Source organism: Achroia grisella, unplaced genomic scaffold (assembly GCF_030625045.1).
Source record: "Achroia grisella isolate CSIRO2021 unplaced genomic scaffold, CSIRO_AGI_Agris_v1 utg95470, whole genome shotgun sequence".
Taxonomy (NCBI): Eukaryota; Metazoa; Arthropoda; class Insecta; order Lepidoptera; family Pyralidae; genus Achroia; species Achroia grisella.
The window spans coordinates 1-23507 of NW_026713074.1; the positions used below are offsets into that span (position 1 = coordinate 1).

The 23507-nt window shown below is 30.9% G+C and overlaps 2 protein-coding genes across 3 annotated transcripts; both read right to left on the reverse strand.

Annotated features, from left to right (window-relative positions):
- Positions 1-5508: 5508 nt before the first annotated feature.
- LOC131854108 (zinc finger protein 234-like) lies at positions 5509-12091 on the reverse strand. Its single transcript, XM_059205233.1, is given in 10 exon segments — positions 5509-5608; positions 6570-6705; positions 7005-7311; positions 7727-7771; positions 7774-7860; positions 9115-9258; positions 9977-10105; positions 10501-10810; positions 11420-11635; positions 11960-12091. Coding segments are annotated over 9 exon segments (1386 nt in total). The 5' UTR covers positions 11567-11635; positions 11960-12091; the 3' UTR covers positions 5509-5527.
- A 2868-nt stretch (positions 12092-14959) lies between these two features.
- LOC131854106 (cyclic GMP-AMP synthase-like receptor) lies at positions 14960-22821 on the reverse strand. 2 transcript variants are annotated; one of them, XM_059205230.1, is made up of 4 exons: positions 22505-22821; positions 21584-21754; positions 20192-20354; positions 15700-15834 (listed from the first exon to the last, which is right to left on the reverse strand). In XM_059205230.1, exons 1-3 carry the CDS (start codon positions 22656-22658, stop codon positions 20197-20199), a joined length of 483 nt encoding a protein of 160 aa, XP_059061213.1. In that variant the 5' UTR covers positions 22659-22821; the 3' UTR covers positions 15700-15834; positions 20192-20196. The 2 variants fall into 2 exon arrangements, with proteins under 2 accessions (XP_059061212.1, XP_059061213.1); XM_059205229.1 differs by lacking the exons at positions 21584-21754; positions 22505-22821 and having other exon boundaries at positions 14960-15834; positions 20192-20282.
- Between the last annotated feature and the right edge of the window lie 686 nt (positions 22822-23507).

Genomic DNA, 23507 nt, shown 5'->3' on the forward strand with positions numbered 1-23507 from the left:
TACCTATGTATATAATAGATATGTAGGTAACTGTATCGTGTACCTCATTAGGAACGATTCAGAATTCAATATAAATGTGTAGGTATAATATCATTAATGACACTCTGCAGATATGGCTGTGTACCAATGTATATACCTATTGTGTTATGGTTTATTTGTTCCATGCCTATTTTTGATGGCTTGTAACGCGTCTGCGCTATACATGTAGCCTGATTGCAATGCGTTTATACTCATCGTATCAAAAATCATTCTCCTAATTTTTATTTCAATCGTTATATGTATTACATGATTTTTGTTCTGATGTAATTTACTGGTATATACCTATTTTTTCTGAAGTATAAACCCTCTTTTACTAATAAGAATTCTTTGTCTTATTCTGAAATTTTTGTATCACAGTGTTCAATTGATATTTTTTTGATGAGGTGGTATGTATACGTTAGAAATAATATTGAAGGGTTCTGTATAAAATTTTATACCCTAAGTTCATTAGATGGGAACCCCGAAAAAATATTTTTTTGTATTATGGACAATTTTTTATTTATTTATAATGTTACATAGAAAATACATACACGCCTAAATTTTCACCCGTCTTTCACCAACCCCTGTTTTAACCACGCTGATATTCTTATAAATATTACTAAATGCTAAAGTAACTCAATCTGTCTGTTTGTCTCGCTTTCACGCCAAAACTACCCGGACTTCTAATTTAATTGAAATTTGGTAGACAGATAATGTAGTTCCTGAAAGGCTACTTTTTTAATGCGAAAAGTATTGAAAGGGGAAATGAAAGGCTATATGAGGATATCGTAATTTTAAAAGTCAGATCTTGTAAGATTAAGTGAACAGGGTCGGTCTAGGTTTTTCATTATTAGAAATGTGTAACGGGGTAACACGTTATTTAGTGCGAAATTGTGTATATTACAATAAAATTTAACGAGAAAATATTATAAATGATATCCTGGGACACTCATTGCCTTACTACTATATCGTCCGTTAGTCGCGAACTTTCTGGAAACACGAGAGGCGCTATCCTATTGGTCGGTCGGCGCGGTTACCGCGCGTAGATGAGTAGATGAAGTACTTAGACGAGTCTCACGGCGCCGCAGCGTAAGTACTTACTATACATACGTAGTATACATATGGGTATTACAAATGTTTTTATTACTAGTAATATTACTCTGTTATCTAAGCAAGTAATGTGTGCTTATTTTGAACTTGATAACATTCTGAATTACTCGTATATCTTTCAATATCTTTAGCGGTATAAATCCAGGTTATGTACTACTACTAGTATTGTTAGTGAGGGATAAAGTTGATGAACAAAAATAAAACAATATTCGTATTAAAAATATATTCATCTACTATTTTTGGCATTATTTTTAAGTTTCTTCCAAATATAAGGGGTCTGACATGGGGTGTTATGTACCTACATTAAAAAATACTTTTTGAAATGTATGAAAGAAACGTATTGTATGAAATTTTTGAAATGTGTGAAATGTATGAACCTACATTAAAAGATAATTTTTTAAATGTATTGTATGAAATTTTTGAAATGTATGAAATGTAAGGACCTACATTAAAAGATAATTTTTGACATGTATGAAATGTATGAAAGAAATGTATGTACCTACATAAAAAGTTCATTTTTGAAATGTATGAGATGTATGAAAACAATGTATGTACCTACATAAAAAGTTCATTTTTGAAATGTATGAAATGTATGAAAGAAATGTATGTACCTACATTAAAAGATAATTTTTGACATGTATGAAATGTATGAAAGAAATGTATGTACCTACATTAAAAGATAATTTTTGACATGTATGAAATGTATGAAAGAAATGGTGTACCTACATTAAAATATAATTTTTGAAATGTATGAAAGTAATGTATGTACCTACATTAAAATATAATTTTTGAAATGTATGAGATGTATGAAAACAATGTATGTACCTACATAAAAAGTTCATTTTTGAAATGTATGAAATGTATGAAATAAATGTATGTACCTACATTAAAAGATATTTTTGACATGTATGAAATGTATGAAAGAAATGTATGTACCTACATTAAAAGATAATTTTTGACATGTATGAAATGTATGAAAGAAATGTTTGTACCTACATTAAAATATAATTTTTGAAATGTATGCACCGTACAATAACAATACACGTTAAACATCATACCACAGAGTCATACGCAAGTTAAAAACAAACTGCTATGATATTAATGAGAAAGGAAAATAAACTTTATGGTATTCGAGTTAGGGTCGAGTTGTCTCTTTTTTTTAAAACTATTTTAATCTTACCAGTTGCCAGTATTCGAAGACAGCTACGATTCGTACTCGATATTTTAAATTATTATGTAATCGATTTTTCAGTACAAATGTAAATAACCAACGACACTAATAATGTACTACTATATTCCGTTCTTTGAAACGGAATACTGCTATACTTAATACAAAATAATGAAAATTTACTGTTCACAACGACTCATTAAAAGCATCATCGAATAATGCGCTGTAATAAAATCCTGTTATCGATTATTAAAAAAATCGATAATACATGTATTTATTTTTAATATGACAACACTTCATACATAAGTATTATTGGAAATAGTATTATTTGCTTGTTCGGCTATTTTTAATTTACTTAAACTTTATTTATATGTTTAATTTACAATAATAATATATTAAGTGCTTATTATTGGAAAATATAAAAAAGACATTTAATTAGGCCGATACAAATGACAACAATGCCATCTATGAAAGCATTTTGAAAACATTGAGCCCCGTATTAGCACTGATTAAAGTGTAATTAAGTACTGGAAAATAACAAAATGAGTAAATATATGAAAATTACTTTTTCTAAACGCATTATTTCATTTTAACATGTATATATATATTTTTAAAAATGGATTAAACTATTTTGAAAACACAGTTTTGTTTTTTAAAACGTTTGCAAAACTATGAAGAATTCTATCGATACCAATCACGCCATCTATATGCAACTTTTAGCAATAATAATGGCTATTTCCTCATTGAGTGCCACTGCTTTTAACAAAAAAACTATCAGTATTATTAACAAAACAAAATTTTCAGAATGGGCTACAAAGGGAATTCTTAAAAGTAGAAATATATTATTTGATTTATATGCTCAAAAAAAATACCGTTTCGATAGTACATTCGTAAATTATGTAAAAAGATACTCAAAAACTTTTAAAAAGGTATGTAAAGTAGCAAAGTCTAATTATCTAAATAAAAAAATTAAAGAGTCCAAGGATAAGATAAGGACAGTGTGGAATATTATTAACAAAGAAACTGGCAAAGTTAAAAGTCCATATAACGATTTTACGTTAAATTATAATGATAAACTAGTAACCTCCACAAAAGAAATTGTCAATATTTTTGAAAATTTTTTCGCTAATATTCCAACTGATATTACTTCCTCTTTGGACTCTTCTCCTAGTACAGCTAAATCATTCCTTATTGATAATGTTGTTTCTTGTCCGGTTACATTTAAATTTACATTTATTGACATTGCTACAATTACTAAAACATTTAAACAATTAAATTTAAAAAATACTGAAGACCATTGGGGCATGTCTGTTAAAGTTATTAACACCGCTATAGATGTTATTGCTCCATATTTAGTAATTATTTTCAATAAATGTATTTCTGATGGTGTTTTTCCCAATTTAATGAAACATAGCAAAATAACTCCACTCTTTAAGTCAGGAGAAAAAAACTGTGGTAGGTAATTATAGGCCTATATCTATCTTACCTATTGAGTAAAGTGTTTGAAAAAATTATGCTCAATCAAATGCTGCAAAACTTTAAAGTAAATAAACTGCTTCACAGTCGACAATATGGTTTCACGGCAGGTAAATCAACTACTGATGCCGATGTAGCTCTCATTAAATATATATTTGATTCTTGGGAGAGGTCTCAGGATGCAGTCGGTATATTTTGTGATCTTTCAAAAGCATTTGATTGCGCTGAACATGAAACACTTTTGCTCAAACTTGAACATTACGGTATTAGATATGAAGCACAAAGCATGATGAAATCCTATCTAAATAATAGAATGCAAGTTGTCGAAATAAATGGTGTAAAGTCTGAGGGAACTAGTATTAAAATGGGTGTTCCTCAGGGCTCTATTTTAGGTCCTTTCTTATTTTTAGTTTACATAAATGATCTTCCTTATATGGTAGAAAAGATAGCTGACATAGTTCTGTTTGCTGATGATACTTCATTAGTATTCAAAGTCAATCGACATATTGATGATTTGGACGAAGTAAACGGTGCTCTTTCTTATGTTTTAAAATGGTTTACGGCTAATAATATGTTACTAAATGCAAATAAAACTAAATGTATCAAATTTACTCTCCCCAATGTAAGGCCGGTAGATTCAAAAATCACGTTGGACAATAAACCTATTAATTTTGTGGATGATACTGTATTTCTAGGTATCACATTAGATTCCAAGTTGCAATGGGGTGCTCATATTACTAAATTAGCGAGTCGACTTAGTTCTGCCGCTTATGCGGTAAGAAGAATTAGACAATTAACAGACGTGGCAACGGCTAAACTTGTGTACTTTAGCTATTTCCATAGCATTATGTCGTATGGTATTTTGTTATGGGGCAAAGCAGCTGATATAAATACAATATTTATTTTACAAAAGAGGGCCATTCGCTCCATTTATAGCATGGGTTCCAGGGAGTCTTTGCGAGAGTGCTTTAAGGAATCAAATATCCTCACCGTTGCTTCTCAATATATTTATGAAAATATCATGTATGCCAGGAAGAATATAGACAGTTTCAAAAGAGTTAGTGATTGCACTAATAAAAGCTTACGTAACAATAACAAACTGATTTTACCTAAATGTCGTTTGGCTAAAGTTAGTAATTCGTTTTATGGCAATTGCGTAAGGTTTTACAATAAAATACCAGAGTCTGTTATAAATCTGCCAGAAAAAGATTTAAATGTCAAATAAAAACACTTCCTTTGCAAAAAAGCTTACTATAAAATTGAAGAATTCGTTAACGATAATAATGTTTTTGTAGAAAAAATTTTAAATACATAGCACTGACAATATTATCTGATTACACTAATAATGAGTGCGTAGCGATTTCTATGTTGATTGTCGCATGCCTCTTACTTGTTACACTGTAATTATTTATATAAAAAAAACATCTATTAAAAAGAGCAACACACCAGTTTCTTGCTCATTCTTCTTGTGATGAATCTGCATTCCGAATGAGTGGTAGAATCAAAATATGACTATTCAAAAGTGCTTGTAATGAGTTTATTTGAATAAAGATTATTTCTATTTCTATTAAACTTCATAAATAATTTAAAACTGTGACGAGAGGTATGAAATTGAGCTTGATATAAACTCAATTTAATACCTCTCGTCATTGCCAACAATAGAAAGTTTACATTCCTCTACCTTTTTAGTTCGGAACCCTTCGTGTTTTGAACCGTACCATGCAAATTAATATTGTATATGAGCATACTTATCACTTACTTGTAAGGTTTCTCCCCCGTATGTATACGCCGATGATTCCACAATGTTGCGTGTCTCGCAAAACCTTTGTCGCAGACCTGTGTTATGTTTAATGTATATAAATATACTAGAAAAGTTAACTAACTAAACTAAAATTTCAAGTAACCCCCAAATATAAAAAGACAAATAAATTGTATCTAACAATACTTTCGATCTCATTTGGTTTTAAACAAAAAAAAACAGCATCAATATAGGTCCATTCATTTAGGAGTTACCAGGTACATATATATACACAGACACATAAAACTTATAACACCCCTCTTTTTACATAAGGAGTTAAAAATAAAACAACAAGTTTAAATGGGATTTAAAAACAAATGTATAACTATCACAGGCTTTTATGTGCATGAGATATAGTTTTTATTGCAGTTAAAATAGTTACTTTATTTGCTATACATATACATACAACTACCATGTCTGTTAATATACTGCATCAAACAATTATATATATAACCTTTTTATATTATTCAAAATTCACTGCAGGTTTAATGCCAATGAAGAAAACTAAAGTCTGACCATTCACAATGTACTATTTAACCAGACATTAGGCCCCTCAGCCAATGGACACTGGACACAACAAAACTACATTAATCAATGCCTTAATAACTCTACAAAAAAAAAAAGAGAAACTAATTAAACGATAACCATTTGCTATTAAATGATTTACCATTGCTGATGCAAACAATAATCAGGTATATTTTAGGAATGAAATTATAATTTAAATCTGTATCAGTCTTGAAATGTAACACATTTCTTATAGTTATTTTTTGTCCTACGAACATTCAAATCATAGACACGACTTTAAACAAATGTAGAAAGTTGAGTGAAAAATTACTTTTTTTTGCAATTACATATTGACACACACAGCACTTTGCATATTTTATATTGCAGAAAAACGGGGCCTTAGGGTGTCGATTTGCATATGTCTCTATATATCACTCTCCCTACATAGTAACCAATTAGTACTTAATGCAATAATAGAGTATTAAGGTATATTACCTCACAAACGTATGGTTTTTCTCCAGAATGCGTTCTTTCGTGGTTCTTTAGATGTGGCGATTGAGAAAATTGCATACCGCAAGTATTACATCTGCAAGGATAAATAAATAGTCTCTGATAATAATTTATTCTATAACTGAAAGATTTTTTACACTTTTTCATCTATTTACAAACAAACACCAAAAAATATTTGTTTTTTTTTGTATATCCTATCATATGTATCTTAATAATTATCATTACAATTCACCCAAATTTACATAGCTTTTTCAATTATACACTATGTGATATTCCAGCTAAAACTTTACAGTAATATACACTGTAAAGTTTTAACAGTAAGATCATAATGATGACACAAGTTAAACAATGTGATTATAATATACTGGTATATTATAACAATTGATCCCTCATCCGCTAAGGTACATGTCTATTGTCTACTCACCATATGGCTCTTCTCCTGTGTGAATTCGGGAATGATTTTTCAAATAAACAGCTTTAGCAAACGCGATACCACATATACCACATTTAAAATTCTTCTCCCCAGAGTGCAATTTCTTGTGTGACCATAATGAAGAATACCTAGAGAATGAACCGCCGCATATGTTACAATGGAATGGTTTGTCCATATTTGATTGATTTAGTTTACTTTTATTTCCACCAACAAAAATAATTCCAGAGCCATTGCAGTTTTGACATTTTGTTACAGCGGCTAAGTTCCGTTTCTTTACAGGATGGTGACCAGGTACTGTAATAAAGCATAAAATGAAATATAATATTACAATATTTGAATCCATAAATAATGTTACACCAATGCAGTAATTCTTACCACATGGGGGTACCACGTGTGGCGTGTCATCGGTAATTACATATTAATAGTTAAAATTACGTGCTTTAATACCAAAATTTAATTGTGATGTCACAAAATCTATGACTCCTGTTAGGAGTGTAAGTGGGCCAGCCCACATGCTACGCTTACACATTTTATGCTGACCAAACATGGTCGCGTCCCAAGACACCAGATAACAGTAGTATAATAATATACGTATATTTTCACAATTGTTCGTCAATTTTGCAATCAATAGGGTGTATCGAAACTTTGTTAAGAATTATTGATTGAATTTTATGCACAATAATTCTAATGATTTTTTTTATATTCTTACAAGGTTTTTGTTGCTGCTGATTGTTGAGTGGTCTGGTTATTTGCTAGGATCACTTGCCGGTTGGATACTGCTGACGCCGCTCACTTCGAACTTCACGTTGTCTTCTGATGCAACGAAAACTTGTGTAGAATTCACTGTGAAATGGATAGCAAACAATTAACAAATCCAATTAAAATCAAATCTGCTTTTTACCTCAGAGACTTAACATTACCCATGTTTACAGCTCTATATGATTCTTAAATAATGTTGTGCCTTTATTAGACATTATTAAGTAATAAATTTACCTATTAACCGAGTAAAATATGTTGTACAAACTTCGTAGCAAAACTTTAAAACTAATCATCTAAAATAAATAATGATGATACATCAAATCTATATAGCAGGTACAGTGCTACCCAGCTGTAATTTAGTCCCTGAGATTTAAATTACTGAGTTGGCATGCCTTTTTACGTAATACATATAATTTTATTTATATGTATAGTATAAATAAAATTAGTGTCCGTTTGTAATATTGAAACAACCGTTTTTTACTACATGCATATGACTATAAATACGGTACATACATAAAATTTTTTTTTTTTTAGAATTTTTCTGTCTGTCAGTTTGTTCCGGCTAACTTCTGACATGGCTGGACCGATTTTGATGGAACTTTTTTTAGCAGGTAGCTAATGTTAATAAGGAGTAACTTAGCCTACTTTTTATTTTTAGAAAAATAAACTTAAATTCCACGCGGACGAAGTCGCGGGAACAGCTAGTCTAGAATGAAACTGTATGTGTGTTAATTGATAAATTTATTATTTCTAATCTGCCTGATTTTTAAAGGAATATCTATACAAGTAAACAAAATTTAAGTATTTATTTATAATTTCAAATTAACAGCCTTTCCTTAATAAATATATGGCATTTACATCAAAATATTAATTTTAAAAAACTTATGTCTGTTTGTTTGTTCTTGCTAATCTCTGAAACGGCTGGATAGATTTTACGGATTTTTTTACTAATGTATAACACATATATAGTGTAACAAGGATTAACTTAATCTACTTCTATTTTAGAAATTTTATTTATTTTAACAAAAAAAAATGTAAATTCCATATGGATTAAGCCATGGGTAACAGCAAATTTTACTATTATTATAAACGCGAAAGTTTCTCAATATGGATAGATGTTTGTTACGCTTTCAAACAAACTACTGAATTGAGGTATAGATTTCACATGGGTGAAACTGTAGGCAGAACTAGTTTTTAATAAAAATACATGCTAATACTCTTTATTAAATATGACTGATATATATACAGATATATATACAGGCAATATATTTCTAAAGTTGTAACAGAACAATTTACATGACTTATAATTGTATTATTAAAGAAATAAATAATACATACTCTGGTTATTTCTCTGTTCTACAGTATCCTGAGCAATACAATTCTCGCATCTTATAAGTTTCGGGCCTTTCCTTTTAGGGTTGTTAGCAATGGGACCTCCACAAGTAATGCATTTCTGTACTTTATCTATTATAACTGGTTTTGCTGGAAGAAAATATTAATATACATTATGTTAACACTTAGTTACCTTTAGTTACATGTTATATTTATTCATTAGGTGGTATGATATCTAAGTCGTGAACTTAGATATCATACCACATTATATTCATTTATTAAAAATATTCTTTCAATCATATACCTAATACACCTAAAAAATTTATAACAGTATTGTCTCACAATAAGGACAAAATATTATAACCTGAATGTGAAATAGTTTTAGTTTTAGAAAATGAGAAAAAAATTACTTATTGTTGTTGTGTCAGATCATACTTTTAAAAGAAATTCGAAATTTATTTTGATTCAGCAAGTAGATTTTTAAACAAAATACAAAATTTTCATTGGTATTTAATTTGTGTAATATATAACAATAATAACCCTGGACAATTCACACAGCCATCTGGTCCCAAGCTAAGCAGAGCTGTGTTATGGTTACAACCCAACTGATAAAAAAAATATTTTTTCTAAAAATATATTTATAATATATACAGTTTTCTCTGTATATTATAAATATATTTAGAACTAAAACAATACCAATAATCATACTAATAAATACAAATGTTGGCATCATGTGACAAATTGAACTTGCAACTATTGAAATAAAGGTGTATGCTATGATATACTGCTAGATCACAAAGGTTGTTGAGTCCTCAGTTGAATTATAAAGAAGGTGTATATATTATGTCTTCTAATAAAAGTGTATTACTGTCTTGAATCTGCACATGGTGCTGCTGCTGTTGTTCATTAGGGTCGGACGAGAGTATTTGTATATGTGGAGGCATGGTCACTTCATTGTTAGCACTCACACCAGTTGTTACTACTGTTATATTGCTATCTGGAACAGAAATATAAATAAAGGGATTTAAAATAGTATATATATGTGTCAAAACTAAGAGAACTAAAGAGAAAAGAACATCACACCAACACTAAGACATTTGTAACATTTTGTAAAATTATAATAGCATAAAATTTTGTGCTAAATACCTAGTTAAAAAACTAAACTGTATGTTTGCTCTAAAAAAATTAATGTATCCAGTCCTGATTATTAGATGCATTAATTTTAATTTTAATTTATTGGCTTCTACATTATAATCTTTATGTCAAACTATTGTTGAAAACTGCATTATTTCATCAAAAATATAAGCGAACAGACAGTGGCATCAACTTTATGTAAAGAGAAAAATTATATACCCATATGAATTTTCTTTTTAATTAATAATTACTATTTACCTGTATCTTGAATATGTATCCTTTTGTGGGAATTGAGTAAACTAAGGTGGCCAAACATGAGACCACAGACATCACATTTAAAACTTATGTTTGAGATTGTGTTTTGGATTCCATTTGGAGCTATTTGCATTTGGTTCACCAGGGCGTAGTTGTAAGAGAATGGTTGTGCAATGTAACATGTTTTGTCATCACTTGTAGTTAGTTGAGCTATATTGACACTGCCCGCAACCCCTCCAGTACCACTGGTTGTACCCGTACCAATCTTGCCAATCATGTTTACATTTGTGGTATAGCAAAATGTAGGAAATTCCTGTAATTAAATAAAATCATTATGTCTCTGTATTGTCTACACAAATATTGCAATGGCCGCACACTAGCAAAATTGTTTCTTTGACAAATATATTATTTTTACACCACTGTATATTTTGATTTAAATTAATGAAACTTAAAATATATAAATACTAATAATTACATTTGTATTACTTACTAGTGTGATCTAGGAACTAAAAATAACTTTGGTATTTTGTTAAAACTTTAATTTCCCAACATAAATGTACCTGCCCCAAACTTTAGTCCATCTCAAACCATACAGAACAAAGAAATGACTATTTATTCAGTGATTACAATAGAAACCAAAAAAAAAATAGAATTTAGTATGATTATGCTTAAATCATTTAGCTTGATATTTAGTCCGAGAGATAAAACAATGTAGCAGAGAACTCAAAAAATTTTAACTACTTTGTTTATTTGTTTTGAACATAAACTTAGAGAAAATCTAAGTTTATACTATTAAATGCCCTAAAAGCAATGTAATATACAGTCCAAAAAATAATAACAAACCAATTTAGTTGGCACTTAAATATAGCTAACAAAATATTGTTAAATTAACATAACTTTGATCATAATTACGGTTTGGTACCTGTTGTTGTTGCTGATTTTGTTGAGTTTGTTGTGCATTTTTTTGCTGAACAGTCTCAATATTCTTCCCTTGTGCTTTCTGTGTTGGGTGTTCCTGGTATTGAAGGGTCGGTACCGTGCCGGCTTGCACGGCGTTGGTGGTGAACATCTTGATCACTCAACTATAATATATGGCTACTTCATTACACTTTTTTGTTCACACACTGTATGTGCATATCTGCAATATAACCCACAACAATTTGTCATTTCTAAAAGCGCGGCTAATCGTATTTAGTGTCACACACGAAAGAGAAACTACAAAACAAAGTGTGAAGGTAACGGGGAATATTTCTTATCAGTCTACTCTATTCGTAAAAAGATCGTTCGAGGAAAACGGTGTTTCCTGAATAGTCGATATATGTAAGAAAAGGATGACGGAATATATTTAGACGCGCTTCGAGTAAACGGACGCCATTGCACTCTGACAAGTGAAGAGACGCCAAGTTTACAGATTTAGAAAGAGTATTTTAAATATCTAATCATTATTTTAATTGAAGCTTACCTATATGCAATCTAAATTATGTTATAAACGAGCTTTTCTACAATATTAATGCTTTTATGGATCAAAGTATTTTATTTCTATCTCACTTTACAATTACAACATTACAATTTTCCATCTCACGACAGAAATGAAATGGCGATATTCAAAAAATAAAATGGCCGTACACTTGTTTTTTTACTTTGACATCTTTACGCTTTGGAATATCGGCGTTTTGCCGATATAAAAATATTATTAATAACGTGGCTTAAAATATTATCGTTTTATAATATTACCTATTATGTTATCTGTGATATTACTAACCGCATCTTTTGATCGACTATACTAAGTAGCTATATAAATTCTATATCTCATAGTGAAAATAGAGGGCCTGATAATACAACCTTCTAAAATAAATTTCCATGTAAATATAATGACCTCGATGATCTAGTCTAGCGGTTTAGCACACTGGTAGCGCTTTATTTTGAATGGTCGCGGGTTCGATTCTTCATACGGCACAAACATTTGTATTCATGAGTATGATTGTTTGTATCAATCTGGGTGTTTACTGTGTATGTATATTGTGTCTGCTGCCTTTGTATACGACACGTCAATAGCTGCCACCTATACTTGTAGCTGACGGTCTTTATACGACACGTCATTAGCTGTCTATATACGACACGTCAATAGCTGCATTTATACGACACTTCAATAGTTGCCTTTATTCAACCTTGCATCTACCATTTCAACCTCCTTACAACCCATATCTGCATTCAAAAGTATGCTATGTGTTTTTTCAGGATCTAGACTAATTGTGTACCAAATTTCCCTCAAATCTGTTCAGTAGTTGTGGCCTGTAAGTGAGACAGATAGACAGACAGAGTTACTTTCACAGTTAGAATATTAGTCAGGTATTTTATATAAACTAACTCAAAAAACCAATGAAAAAAGTTTCATCGTTCTAACTTCAATAATGGCGAATTTACATAAAAACTTTCATCCCCATTTTATTTTTCCCCTTAAGGGTAACTTTTTAGAAAAATTGACTGTCATATTCATTTATATTTAATCAACAGTCTCAAAAATAACATTTACATAAAAACTTTCATCCCCCGCTATTTTATTTTACCCATTTAAGGGTAACAGTTTTACTAACTTTGACTATCATCATCGCAGCCCGGAAGACGTCCACTGCTGGACATAGGCCTCCCCCAAAGATCTCCACGACGATCGGTCTGCGCTGCTCGCATCCAATGCCTTCCAGCGATCTTGACCAGATCGTCGGTCCACCTTGCTGGAGACTGTCATATTCAATTATATTTAATCAACAGCCTCAAAAAAAGTTTCAAGCTTCTAGCTTCAAAATGACGAATTTACATAAACCTTTCATCCCCTATTTTATTTTACACTCTTAAGGGTAACATTTTTACAAACTTTGATGGCCTATTTATTTATATTTAATCAACAGCCCCAAAAATACGTTTCAAGCTGCTATCTTCAACGACGAAAAAAATTATCCCCTAATTTATTTAACCCCCTTAAGGGTAAAATGTTTAAAAATTTTGTATATCATATCTATTTATATTTAATTAGCAGCCTCAGAAATAAGTTTCAAGCTTCTAGCTTCAAAAATGGATGATTCTTCCATACAATCTTTCAAACCCTTACAACCCTTTTTTCGCAATAAAAAGTAGCCTACGTCCTTTCTCTGGGTCTAGACTATATGTGTACCAAATTTCATTTAAATCGGTTCAGCGGTTTAGGCCGGAAAGCGAGACAGACAGACAGACAGAGTTACTTTCGCATTTATAATATTGGTAAGGATTAGTAAGGATAAGGATAATATTAGTATAAAATTACATTGTGAACAACTGAAAAACATATCCAGGTTGTCCAATTAATCAGCAGTGCCGTTCTTGAATGAAATTAGTCCTAAACTTCATTCAACCAAATTCATCAAGAATTTATAAGGATGGTTTCCAGTGGGAACCGCGTGGAGATCGACCTGACCAGGTACATTGTTAGCAATGAGATCATAAGTCGACATTACTAACAATCGCCCCCTAGCATGACGATTTGTTGATGGTGTATTAAACTCTTGTTTATACTGTATTAAACAACCTGGCAGCTGACTTCCTGTCCGGAAAAGTGCCAGCACTGGGGTCAATAGTTTTCAAAACATCCATAACTGATTCGAAACACATTGAACAAATATAATTACATTTTTAAATACAAAGATCGTGTAATTATTTTATTGTACATATGTAGGTATTTAATTATAATACTTGTCCTTACATTTGTTGTTTAATTATTCTTCTTGAAAGTTTTTACATTATTTTTTTCTAAAGTCCTTTTTCTAATTGGAATCGCTAACTATATTACTGCCTTAAGGGCTTAACCCATGATTATGTAATGAAAATAATTTGGGGTAATTCTGTTACATATACAAAATACTTTTTTTACGGGATATTCTCGCGGAATGCAGCAGATAATAACCGCATACGCACTTCACTGTCCAAAATTTTTCAAACAAATCGATAACATAATAAGCATTTTTCTTTCAAATGAAATAACTGATTTTTATTTCCTCTATTTGTTCTATACGAGTATCTTTGTTTTGAGAGGCCACTCTTTTTCTAATTCATTTCTAATTAAAAATTCTAAGGTTCTGTTTTACAACCGAAATTTCAAAAATTGTATTAGGAGTATGAAATCCTCGTTATGCGCTCGTCGACACTACGACTTGCCTTCGTCGGCTTTTGTAAAGTGTTTTATTACTATAGAAGGATTTTTTCTTTATTTTTTTCTATATCATGAATTATAAAGCTTAGTCTATTACACCAATTATGCATTGTTTCTTCTTTAATCATTTCAAGCAAATTATGTCTTGGTGACCAATAATTTCTTATTTCTTTTCTTTTTATATGATCTCGAAGTATTTTTAACATGTGAATCAATAGAACTGAGAGTGAACCTTTCCAGAATTCATCAGACTTTTTTGTGATTTCCCACAGAAATACCGTTTTAATATAATAACTTGATAATTTATTAAATTCTTGAGTATCCCTTAAAAGCTTCATCAACTTCACAGCATTTTTTAAAATTGTTCTTTTTACTCATTATTGCTTTCTCTTGAGATGGAAATGCCAGCCTCCATATATATTCATCATCAGTTGGTTTGGGTACAATATAATATTTCTTTATTTTATGAAACACGTTTTTTGTGAAATCAACTTTACAATTAATAGGTTTGTTTAGATTTAAATTAAATGTAAAGGTAGGAACTAAATCTATATCAATAATGTTATCATTATCGTATATACTAATAGTATTTGCGGGTCCTGATAATTTTGCCAGTATTGGAAACATTTTATTATTAACTTGTATTAGATATTTTTCACCTCGTTTAGGTAAACTACTTAGCGCTTTATCCAAAACACTTTGCATCCATGATCGAAATTTCTGGACAGACAAACGGTGTTGTCTATCACACCAGAATTTAGTTTCTGTAAATCCATTTGTTGCTGTTATTGGAATTTTAGACAATCTTCGAAACTCTGATGGCATTACAACAAAAGTGTAAGCTTCCATTTTGGATGCATTTAGTACAATATTCTTATAATTAATCGGCAATTTTAAAACTATGTTAATATCAAATTCTGTGGCATGTCCAACTCGCAATCCATCATAATAGCTGCCCAGATAGGCTATGGATGGGTTCATACTGTTGAATAGAGAGTCTTTATCTCGCATTATCTTTAATGTTTCCTTTACAGTTGCGTCAACTATCTGCCTGTTATGAGATCTTTCTTGTTTTGTAATTTTGATATGTTTACGAATAATTTCATTTAAATATGCATCCATTGTTTCCTGTCTTATTTTCTTTTATTGTTATTAATCTAAAACAAAAAGAAACACATAAGAAAATTATTCATAATAATATAATCTGTAATTACATGAAATCTTGTAGGTATATAGTATTATATATTTAGTTCTTCTCAGAAGGTACGGAATAAAGTTTTTCAACAAAGTTGTAATCAGGGAACTGATTAATTCACTTGTTTCTAAGGTGTACCCATAGTAGCAAGTAATCAGGGATATCATCCATCAATTACGTCATTCATAAAGGGTGGAAGGAATAGAATATAATAGTTAATATAATTTAAAAATTATTTTCTATTTTTCCAAATTGATTTTTGGTGAAAGCAGTTCAGTTCCATGAATAGTCTACCTGGGTTTTGACTCGATATACCTTTCACGACCAGCTCTGCATAGTCTATTGCTGAATCATTAACACATAAAGAAATAATTAAATAGGTCAGTTAATAGGAAAGCTATTCTCGTGCGTCTGTATGGTTATCTGAGGCGGCCAAACCCTGAAGAACTGTAAAGGAGGCGTTGAGTTGACGAGCGATCTGTGAGGCGAGCGGATGTTCCTGATAGAATTTACTCACATTAAAAAGATGTCATATCGTAAATGAACTTTCATTTCGTAAAGCAGCCAACCGGCAGACAGATAAGTGATTTTTGTCTACTCTGTTAGGGACCAGGCGTTAAGACATATAGATACCGTAATGGTAAGTTGTAATCGCTAATAACATTTATTACACCATCAACATTTACAAGTCTTCTTACATATACTTTGCTCGATTTCGCGGCCATAAATAATAGTTAGCGAATATGTTATCACGTCATGAAGTCTCAATAACAATGTTGGTATGCCCTTATTACTTGATAATAGACATATCATTCAACATAAATATGTATTTTTGGATCCATTACAGCGTTATATTTCTAGAATAGTTGAATGAATAAATGAACAGGTACAGGTGACCATAGTCTCGCCTATTTCAGATGCAAAACAGTTTGCTTTTATAAATCAGTTTCAATTGTAGGGTAATAGAGCAAGAGCCCACGACGGCCAGTCATTTTCAACGAGCAGAGCAAGTTATAATACTGTTACGAGCAATATGTGAAAAAATGGAGCATCTTAATAAAACGACTTTGCTATGAACTTGTATAAACCGGTGTTACCCAATATACGGTTTCAATGAGTCTGGTAGGATAAGGAACCAAGAAACCTGTCTGGCAATTTAGGAAACTCAGTTTGAGAGAAATCTCAATAAAATATATAAAGTTCAGCTTTATTAAAATGACGTAAGTTTATTTATAAAATAGTATCGTTGAGGGGGGTCCGGCGGGGGGTTGGAACCACACTAAGTGTCTGGCAATGAGCAGCGCAAGTTATAATAATGCTACGAACAATATATGAAAATATGGAGTTTCTTAAAATAACGAATTTGATATGAAATTTTTTACACCTTTGTTACCTGTTACCTGCCAAAGGAACCACGATCCAGGTTTCATGTTTGGGGATCGTTCTTACCTGTATTGGGGACACACATACAAGAACTTTCACGTTTACTAAAATGACGTATGTCTGGCCGTCGTGGGCTCTTGGGCTATAAGATTGGACAGTGAAATTACATGATAAGTGGGATGACATATCTTCCGCTATGGAAAAGCATAAGAGGTATTACGTCCGTCATATGATAACGTGATGTCCTTCGTGATATTCATATACGTATAAGCGACGATTATCACATAAAAAAAAAGTAGAAAATGTTGAATAATGTTTTTTACTATAGAAGACTGATATTTCAAATAATATCATATATCATTTGAAAGCACTTTACTAGTACCAATGTGTACAGTTGTAAATGAATTTTTATATCCGAGTTTTACATTTATAATAAAAACTTACAAAGATAGACCCCTTTCCTTATACCATCCATAGGGCATGAATGGTAATGCATGATTCTGATCTTTGAATTTTTTAAAGCCTTATTTCTCAATAACCGAAAATCATCCAGAAAATTTATATATTCTAATAGTTTACAGTTCAATTTGATAGTTTTTCATTGAAAAACGGAAATCCTTTACTTAATCAAATAGTAAGTAAACACCAGAAGAATAAGAAAATTAGCACTTACCACTTACAAATATTATTTAGTATTACAAGAAAGAAAATAACTAGCATATATTTTAATATTATACTATTTATTAATAAATAAAGAACATGCACATTGCGCAAATAGTTACTTAATGTAGATCACGCTCGAGAAATCAGCACTAAGTAAAATGTGAGCTTGCAGAAAATACGTAATCATGAAGGTAAGCCCCAAAAATAATATCTGTCTGATCCTCTGATCTATGCCAAAACGGTGGAAATCCCCGTGAATAGATTAATTTTTTTGTTTTATTTTACCTATGTACGTAATCAATACCATTATCTAAGCGCGATTACACGCATCCTCAATTCCATTGTGCATACAGTGTTTTCAGGTCTTCATTTTTAACCTAACTTTGATCTTGATTAGGGTTTAGATGAGATAAGATTTTTTTGTAAACAATAACTCAGTAAGTTAATAGGTAGAACTTCCAATAAATAAATAATTAAATAGTAATAATTGCCGCCGCCTATATGTACATGTACAGTATCACCACCTAAAGGCTTTTTGGGCTGCAGCCCAGGGCCCCGATGATACAAAGGGCCCAGTCCCTACTGAGACGATATTTAGAATATAAAAAAAATCTAGAATGTTAAAAAACCTATCATAAGGTTGTCAACCCTGAGATCCAATCAACCTATGCAAGTGCGCATCTATCGAAAGGAACGGGGAATTTCTGGTCGCTTGTTTTTAGTTGTTATTTTACTTGTTTTAGTTGAGTAATAAAATTAGGTAGCCTCCTAAGTACATTTTGCCCAGGGCCCCACAAATTCACGATCTGCCTGCGGATACCACTCATGCGTTACCATTCAGAGGACTATAATGTTATGCCTCTTATCCTGTAATTTTGCTGCCTTGAACTGAAACACAGCTTATAAAACAGGCTTTGTTTTAGTTGGCGCTGCAGTTGCAGTATGTATGTTGCTTGGCGAGTGAAATTAGTAGGCATAGACTACTTTTTATAAAGTCTACCTAGGTAAAAACGCCTACTTTAATAGTGTAAGCAAATGCAAAGCAAAAGCATTTTAATAGTGTTATAAACGATATCAACGTCTTCCCGTGGCTATTCCACTCTGGGACGTCATTGTTGTTCTAAGAGAGGACTAAAATATTTAGTGTATTTTAGTAGGAGAGCTAGAACATATTCGAATTAGTACATTTTATTCAATTGTCGGTCTGTCTAAATTTAATTCATTCAATTTCCCAGACAATTCATATAATGCCTTCTAATCCCAAGCTAAGCAGAGCCAGTATTATGGTTACTAGACAATTCATATAAATATTTCAGAACATTTTTTTCAAAACATGAAACAACCAGACATGTGCAAGAAATCGAACCCGCGACCATGGATATTAAGGCTGAAAACCGCTAGACCACAAATCGAAAAATAAATATACCTTCAGTCTCAATTGGCAATCTGGGATAAAATATAAAATAATTTTATCCCAGATTGCCAATTGAGATCCATCAATGGTTGATCCATTGATTGATAATATCTACACAAAATTTTGGGGTTAATATAAATAGAATAGAATAGAAAATCATATATTCAAATAAATTTAACTTATCTAATCTAGTAACGTTAACGTATCTAATATAACTTATCTAACTTAACATCTTTGAATAGTCATAACAAAATTTTTTTTCTATCTACCGCCCCTTCGGAATGCTGTCCCATCACAAGAAGAACGAGCAAGAAACTTGTGTTGGTCTTTTAAGCACTCCTTGTAAGTTTACATTTACAAGTCGAAACGTGTGAGTACAAACTACCAACTAACACTAATTTATTAGGCTCAAATATAAATCTTCTTATATATAAAATTCTCGTGTCACAATGTTAGTTACCATACTCCTCTGAAACGGCTTGACCGATTTTTATGAAATTTTTAATATGCATATTCAGTAGGTCTGAGAATCAGCTCCTATCTATTTTTAATACCCCTAAGTGATAAGGGTTGTCCACCCCTAATACTATTTTTTTATTATAAGGCAATTTTTTTATGTTTTTATTATGTGTCATTAAAAAATACATACAACCCTAAATTTTCACCCTTCTATCACCAACCCCTATTTTTTATAGCGTTTTAAATTTATATGGCAAAACAACAATTTGCCGGGACAGCTAGTATACAATAAGATTAAATCAGTCGTAATGATAAGAGCAGACCAGTCCCTACAAGCAGCACTCGTTCACGAGTATGACGAATGAGCCAGCCATCACTGCGCTCGAAATAGGGTACTTACGCATCTTAACTAGATGTATCTGCTTGTTCTGATGTAGTTGATATTGATTTAGATTCATCATGTGATATACTTTGAAACCTTTGAAGGGCTTCTTGTAGACTCTTGAAATTAACAACTTGTATTTCATCATCAGGTTGACTTTCTTGATTTTGCATATTTTGTTCTGTTATAAAAATAATGAGGCATAAGCATAGGTACTAAATATCCTCTGAAAGGGCTGGACTAATTTCACTCACAGACAACTAATGTTATAAGGAAAAACTTAACCTACTTTTATTGTAGTAAATGTTATTTATGTTAATAAATAAAAATCAGACCAGACATATAAAAAATCATAATATTAATTTATATTTAGTAATATGTAATATAAAGTAAGTAATATAAAGACACTGCCTGTGTCAGTGTCCCAAATAAAATTGCATGTTTATTCTTATCTTCATAACTTTCAATATATTTATCCAAAATTACTTACTGTAAATTACAAAATATATATAATTTATACACCAAAATCAATAAGTGTTTATTTTGATATGAATTTATGTAGACACTCACTAAACTCACTAAACATTGCTGACTTTTTTAGAAGTGTTTTAGGAACACACAGACATCCCAGTCCCACTATAAATCATCTTATAAAATTAGTTTATTCTTATGTATAAATTTCATCAAAATCCATTCAGTACTTTTGCATGAATGAGTAAGAAACATCATTTATTCTCAAGAACAATCCAATATTCATCCATTCAATTAGTTTCACATTCCAATATATATAAATTTTAGAAATCTTGTGTCAAAGGATTCATGTAGTCATAAGTATCCTGATGATACACATGCAAGTAATCTTGATTTAATCTACATTTTCTTGTGATTTAAACAAGCACTGAAGTATGCTTGTTTTAATATTACAGATAATAAAAAAATCATTAATTAGCTACTCGCCCCAGCTTCGCCCGTATGTACATGTATTATATATATAAACCTTCCTTTAGAATCACTATATCTATTATAAAAATTGTTGTAAAATCCATTGAGTATTTTTAAAGATTTAAGCATACATAGGGACAGAAAGCAACAGCCTCTTTATTTTATACTATGTATAGAATGATGATGAATATAATAGTAATTTTAGAACTGGTCAAATCACAAATGTGACCAGTTGGAGAAGGATGAAATAGTTAAAAATGATTATTTTGTGGTTAAACTATTAATAAGCTATATGGCTAGTATAGTAGTCAATTAAAGTGTTCTTTCATTGATGAAAGATCCCAAAAGTGGAAAAATACATGGGTTGACATGGTGATGGTTACTGGTGACAACAATTGAATCATCTGTATTAAACAAATCACCAACTTCATAATTAGTGTTGTCTTTAATTTTATAATATAGACTTACCTGCCCCCTCTTTTGAACTAACATAAGCATGCTCCATGCTGAGATATTTCTGTGTCTTACACACATATTTCAAATTTTTCTCAGATAATTTATCAAAAATTGGATCACAACTTTCTGCCATTGGATTGTCTTCAAAAAACATATAAGTACCTAACGGTTGTTCAAATTTACCTAAAACAAAAAAGTGAATGATGAGAATTCACCAATGGAAGTAGACAAATCTCATAAATCCAAGACATATTTGTAAATAACATCATTGTATAAATAAGGTTCAATTTTATTTATGACTAGCTGTACCTGCGACTTTGTCCATGTAAAATAGTGACTTTGATCAAATAATGCAAAAATATTGAATAATCTAACCCAATAAATAAAAATATTTCTGCATTCTTGCTTCAAAAATGAGGAATTTCCATACAGAATTACGTACAACTCAATCAACCTCTAAAAAATAAGTTTCTAGCTTCTAGTTTCAAAAAATGATGAAATTTTATAAAATAACTACTTAATTTTATCCCTTACCCTTCACATTTATTTATACTTAATCTTAATAATTTAATAATGATTCTTCGATACAACTTTTCATCCCCTCTTTCAACCCCTTTTTGGCATTAAAAAGTAGCCTATGTCCTTTCTCGGGGCCTAGATAATCGGTGTACCAAATTTCATTTAAATCAGTTCAGTAATATTGACATGAAAACGAGACAGACAAACAGACAGTTACTTTCGCATTTATTATATTAGTAAGGATTAGTAGGGTTAAGGATTCTATATTACATATTATACTATTCATATACAATATACATATTTGTAATTAGACATTTGTTAATTAGGAATATATATATATATATATATAAATGTCAACAACTAGAGTCCAGTGCACTTACTAAAAATGAAAAAAAAAATGAAATGTAATCCTACCAGTAAAAAATGTTTCATCCATTTGAATAATGGGATTTCTTTGATTGATTCCTAAAACATGAATGCTTCTATATTTGTCAATATTAACACTATCTCCAAATTCAGCAAAAACTAAAATCTCTTCTTCAGAATTCGAATCTGTTTCGTTATCCATTTGTGGAAGTGAAAAGACGTTGATCTTTTTCTGTTTGTTATTTTTATCAGATTATTTTCTGTCAGAATAGATTAATACTATTAATTACTGTTTTGTTTTGAAATTTGTATTGAATCTCATTTTGTGGTTAATTCACAGATTACTTAATTCATACGGCAATGTTTGTTTTGTTCCATGGTATTGTAGATTAGAGTAGAGTCATAGAGTCAGTATACGTACTATGAATAAAGCGTAAAGCGAACAAGATGCATTATACGGGTAATACAGTATGAGAGAATGAGAACAATATAATTGTCAGCAGTTGATCTCGGCTGGCTCTTTTACAAAATTTTAATTTTATTATCTGTTATTATCCCTTGACTTGCCCTTGACCAATCATCTCAGTGTCTTCGTATTGAGTCTTCGCTTTGCAAGTTCGCACTGTTAGATCCTAGGAATTAACGTGTTTCTGTATCATTTATTTTCGATAGTGATTATATTTATGATGTCTTATTTATTTGTACATCAATGTAACTTTCGTTTTTGAAAGTTTAAAAAGTTTGAAAGTTGCGCCGGTTATAGAAAAGTTGCGAGGTAACAGATTGAGCTGGTATGGGCATGTTATGCGGAGGAACGAGGACCATGTCTTATGGAAAGTGTATAATATGAATGTGGATGGTTGTAAAGGGAGGGGACGCCCTAAGAAAAGATGGATGGATTGTGTGAAAGATGATATGAATAAAAGAGTATGTTCACATATGACGACCGATAGAGAGCAAAGAGAATGACATACTGCGCCGACCCCAAATAATGGGATAAAGGCAAGGCAATGATGATCACTGTAACTTTCGAGAATCTGAGATGTTCTTA

Bases quoted from the DNA above. Each gene is read 5' to 3' on its own strand.
- LOC131854106 (XM_059205229.1), bottom strand. From the start codon at position 15,799: ATGGATGCATATTTAAATGAAATTATTCGTAAACATATCAAAATTACA.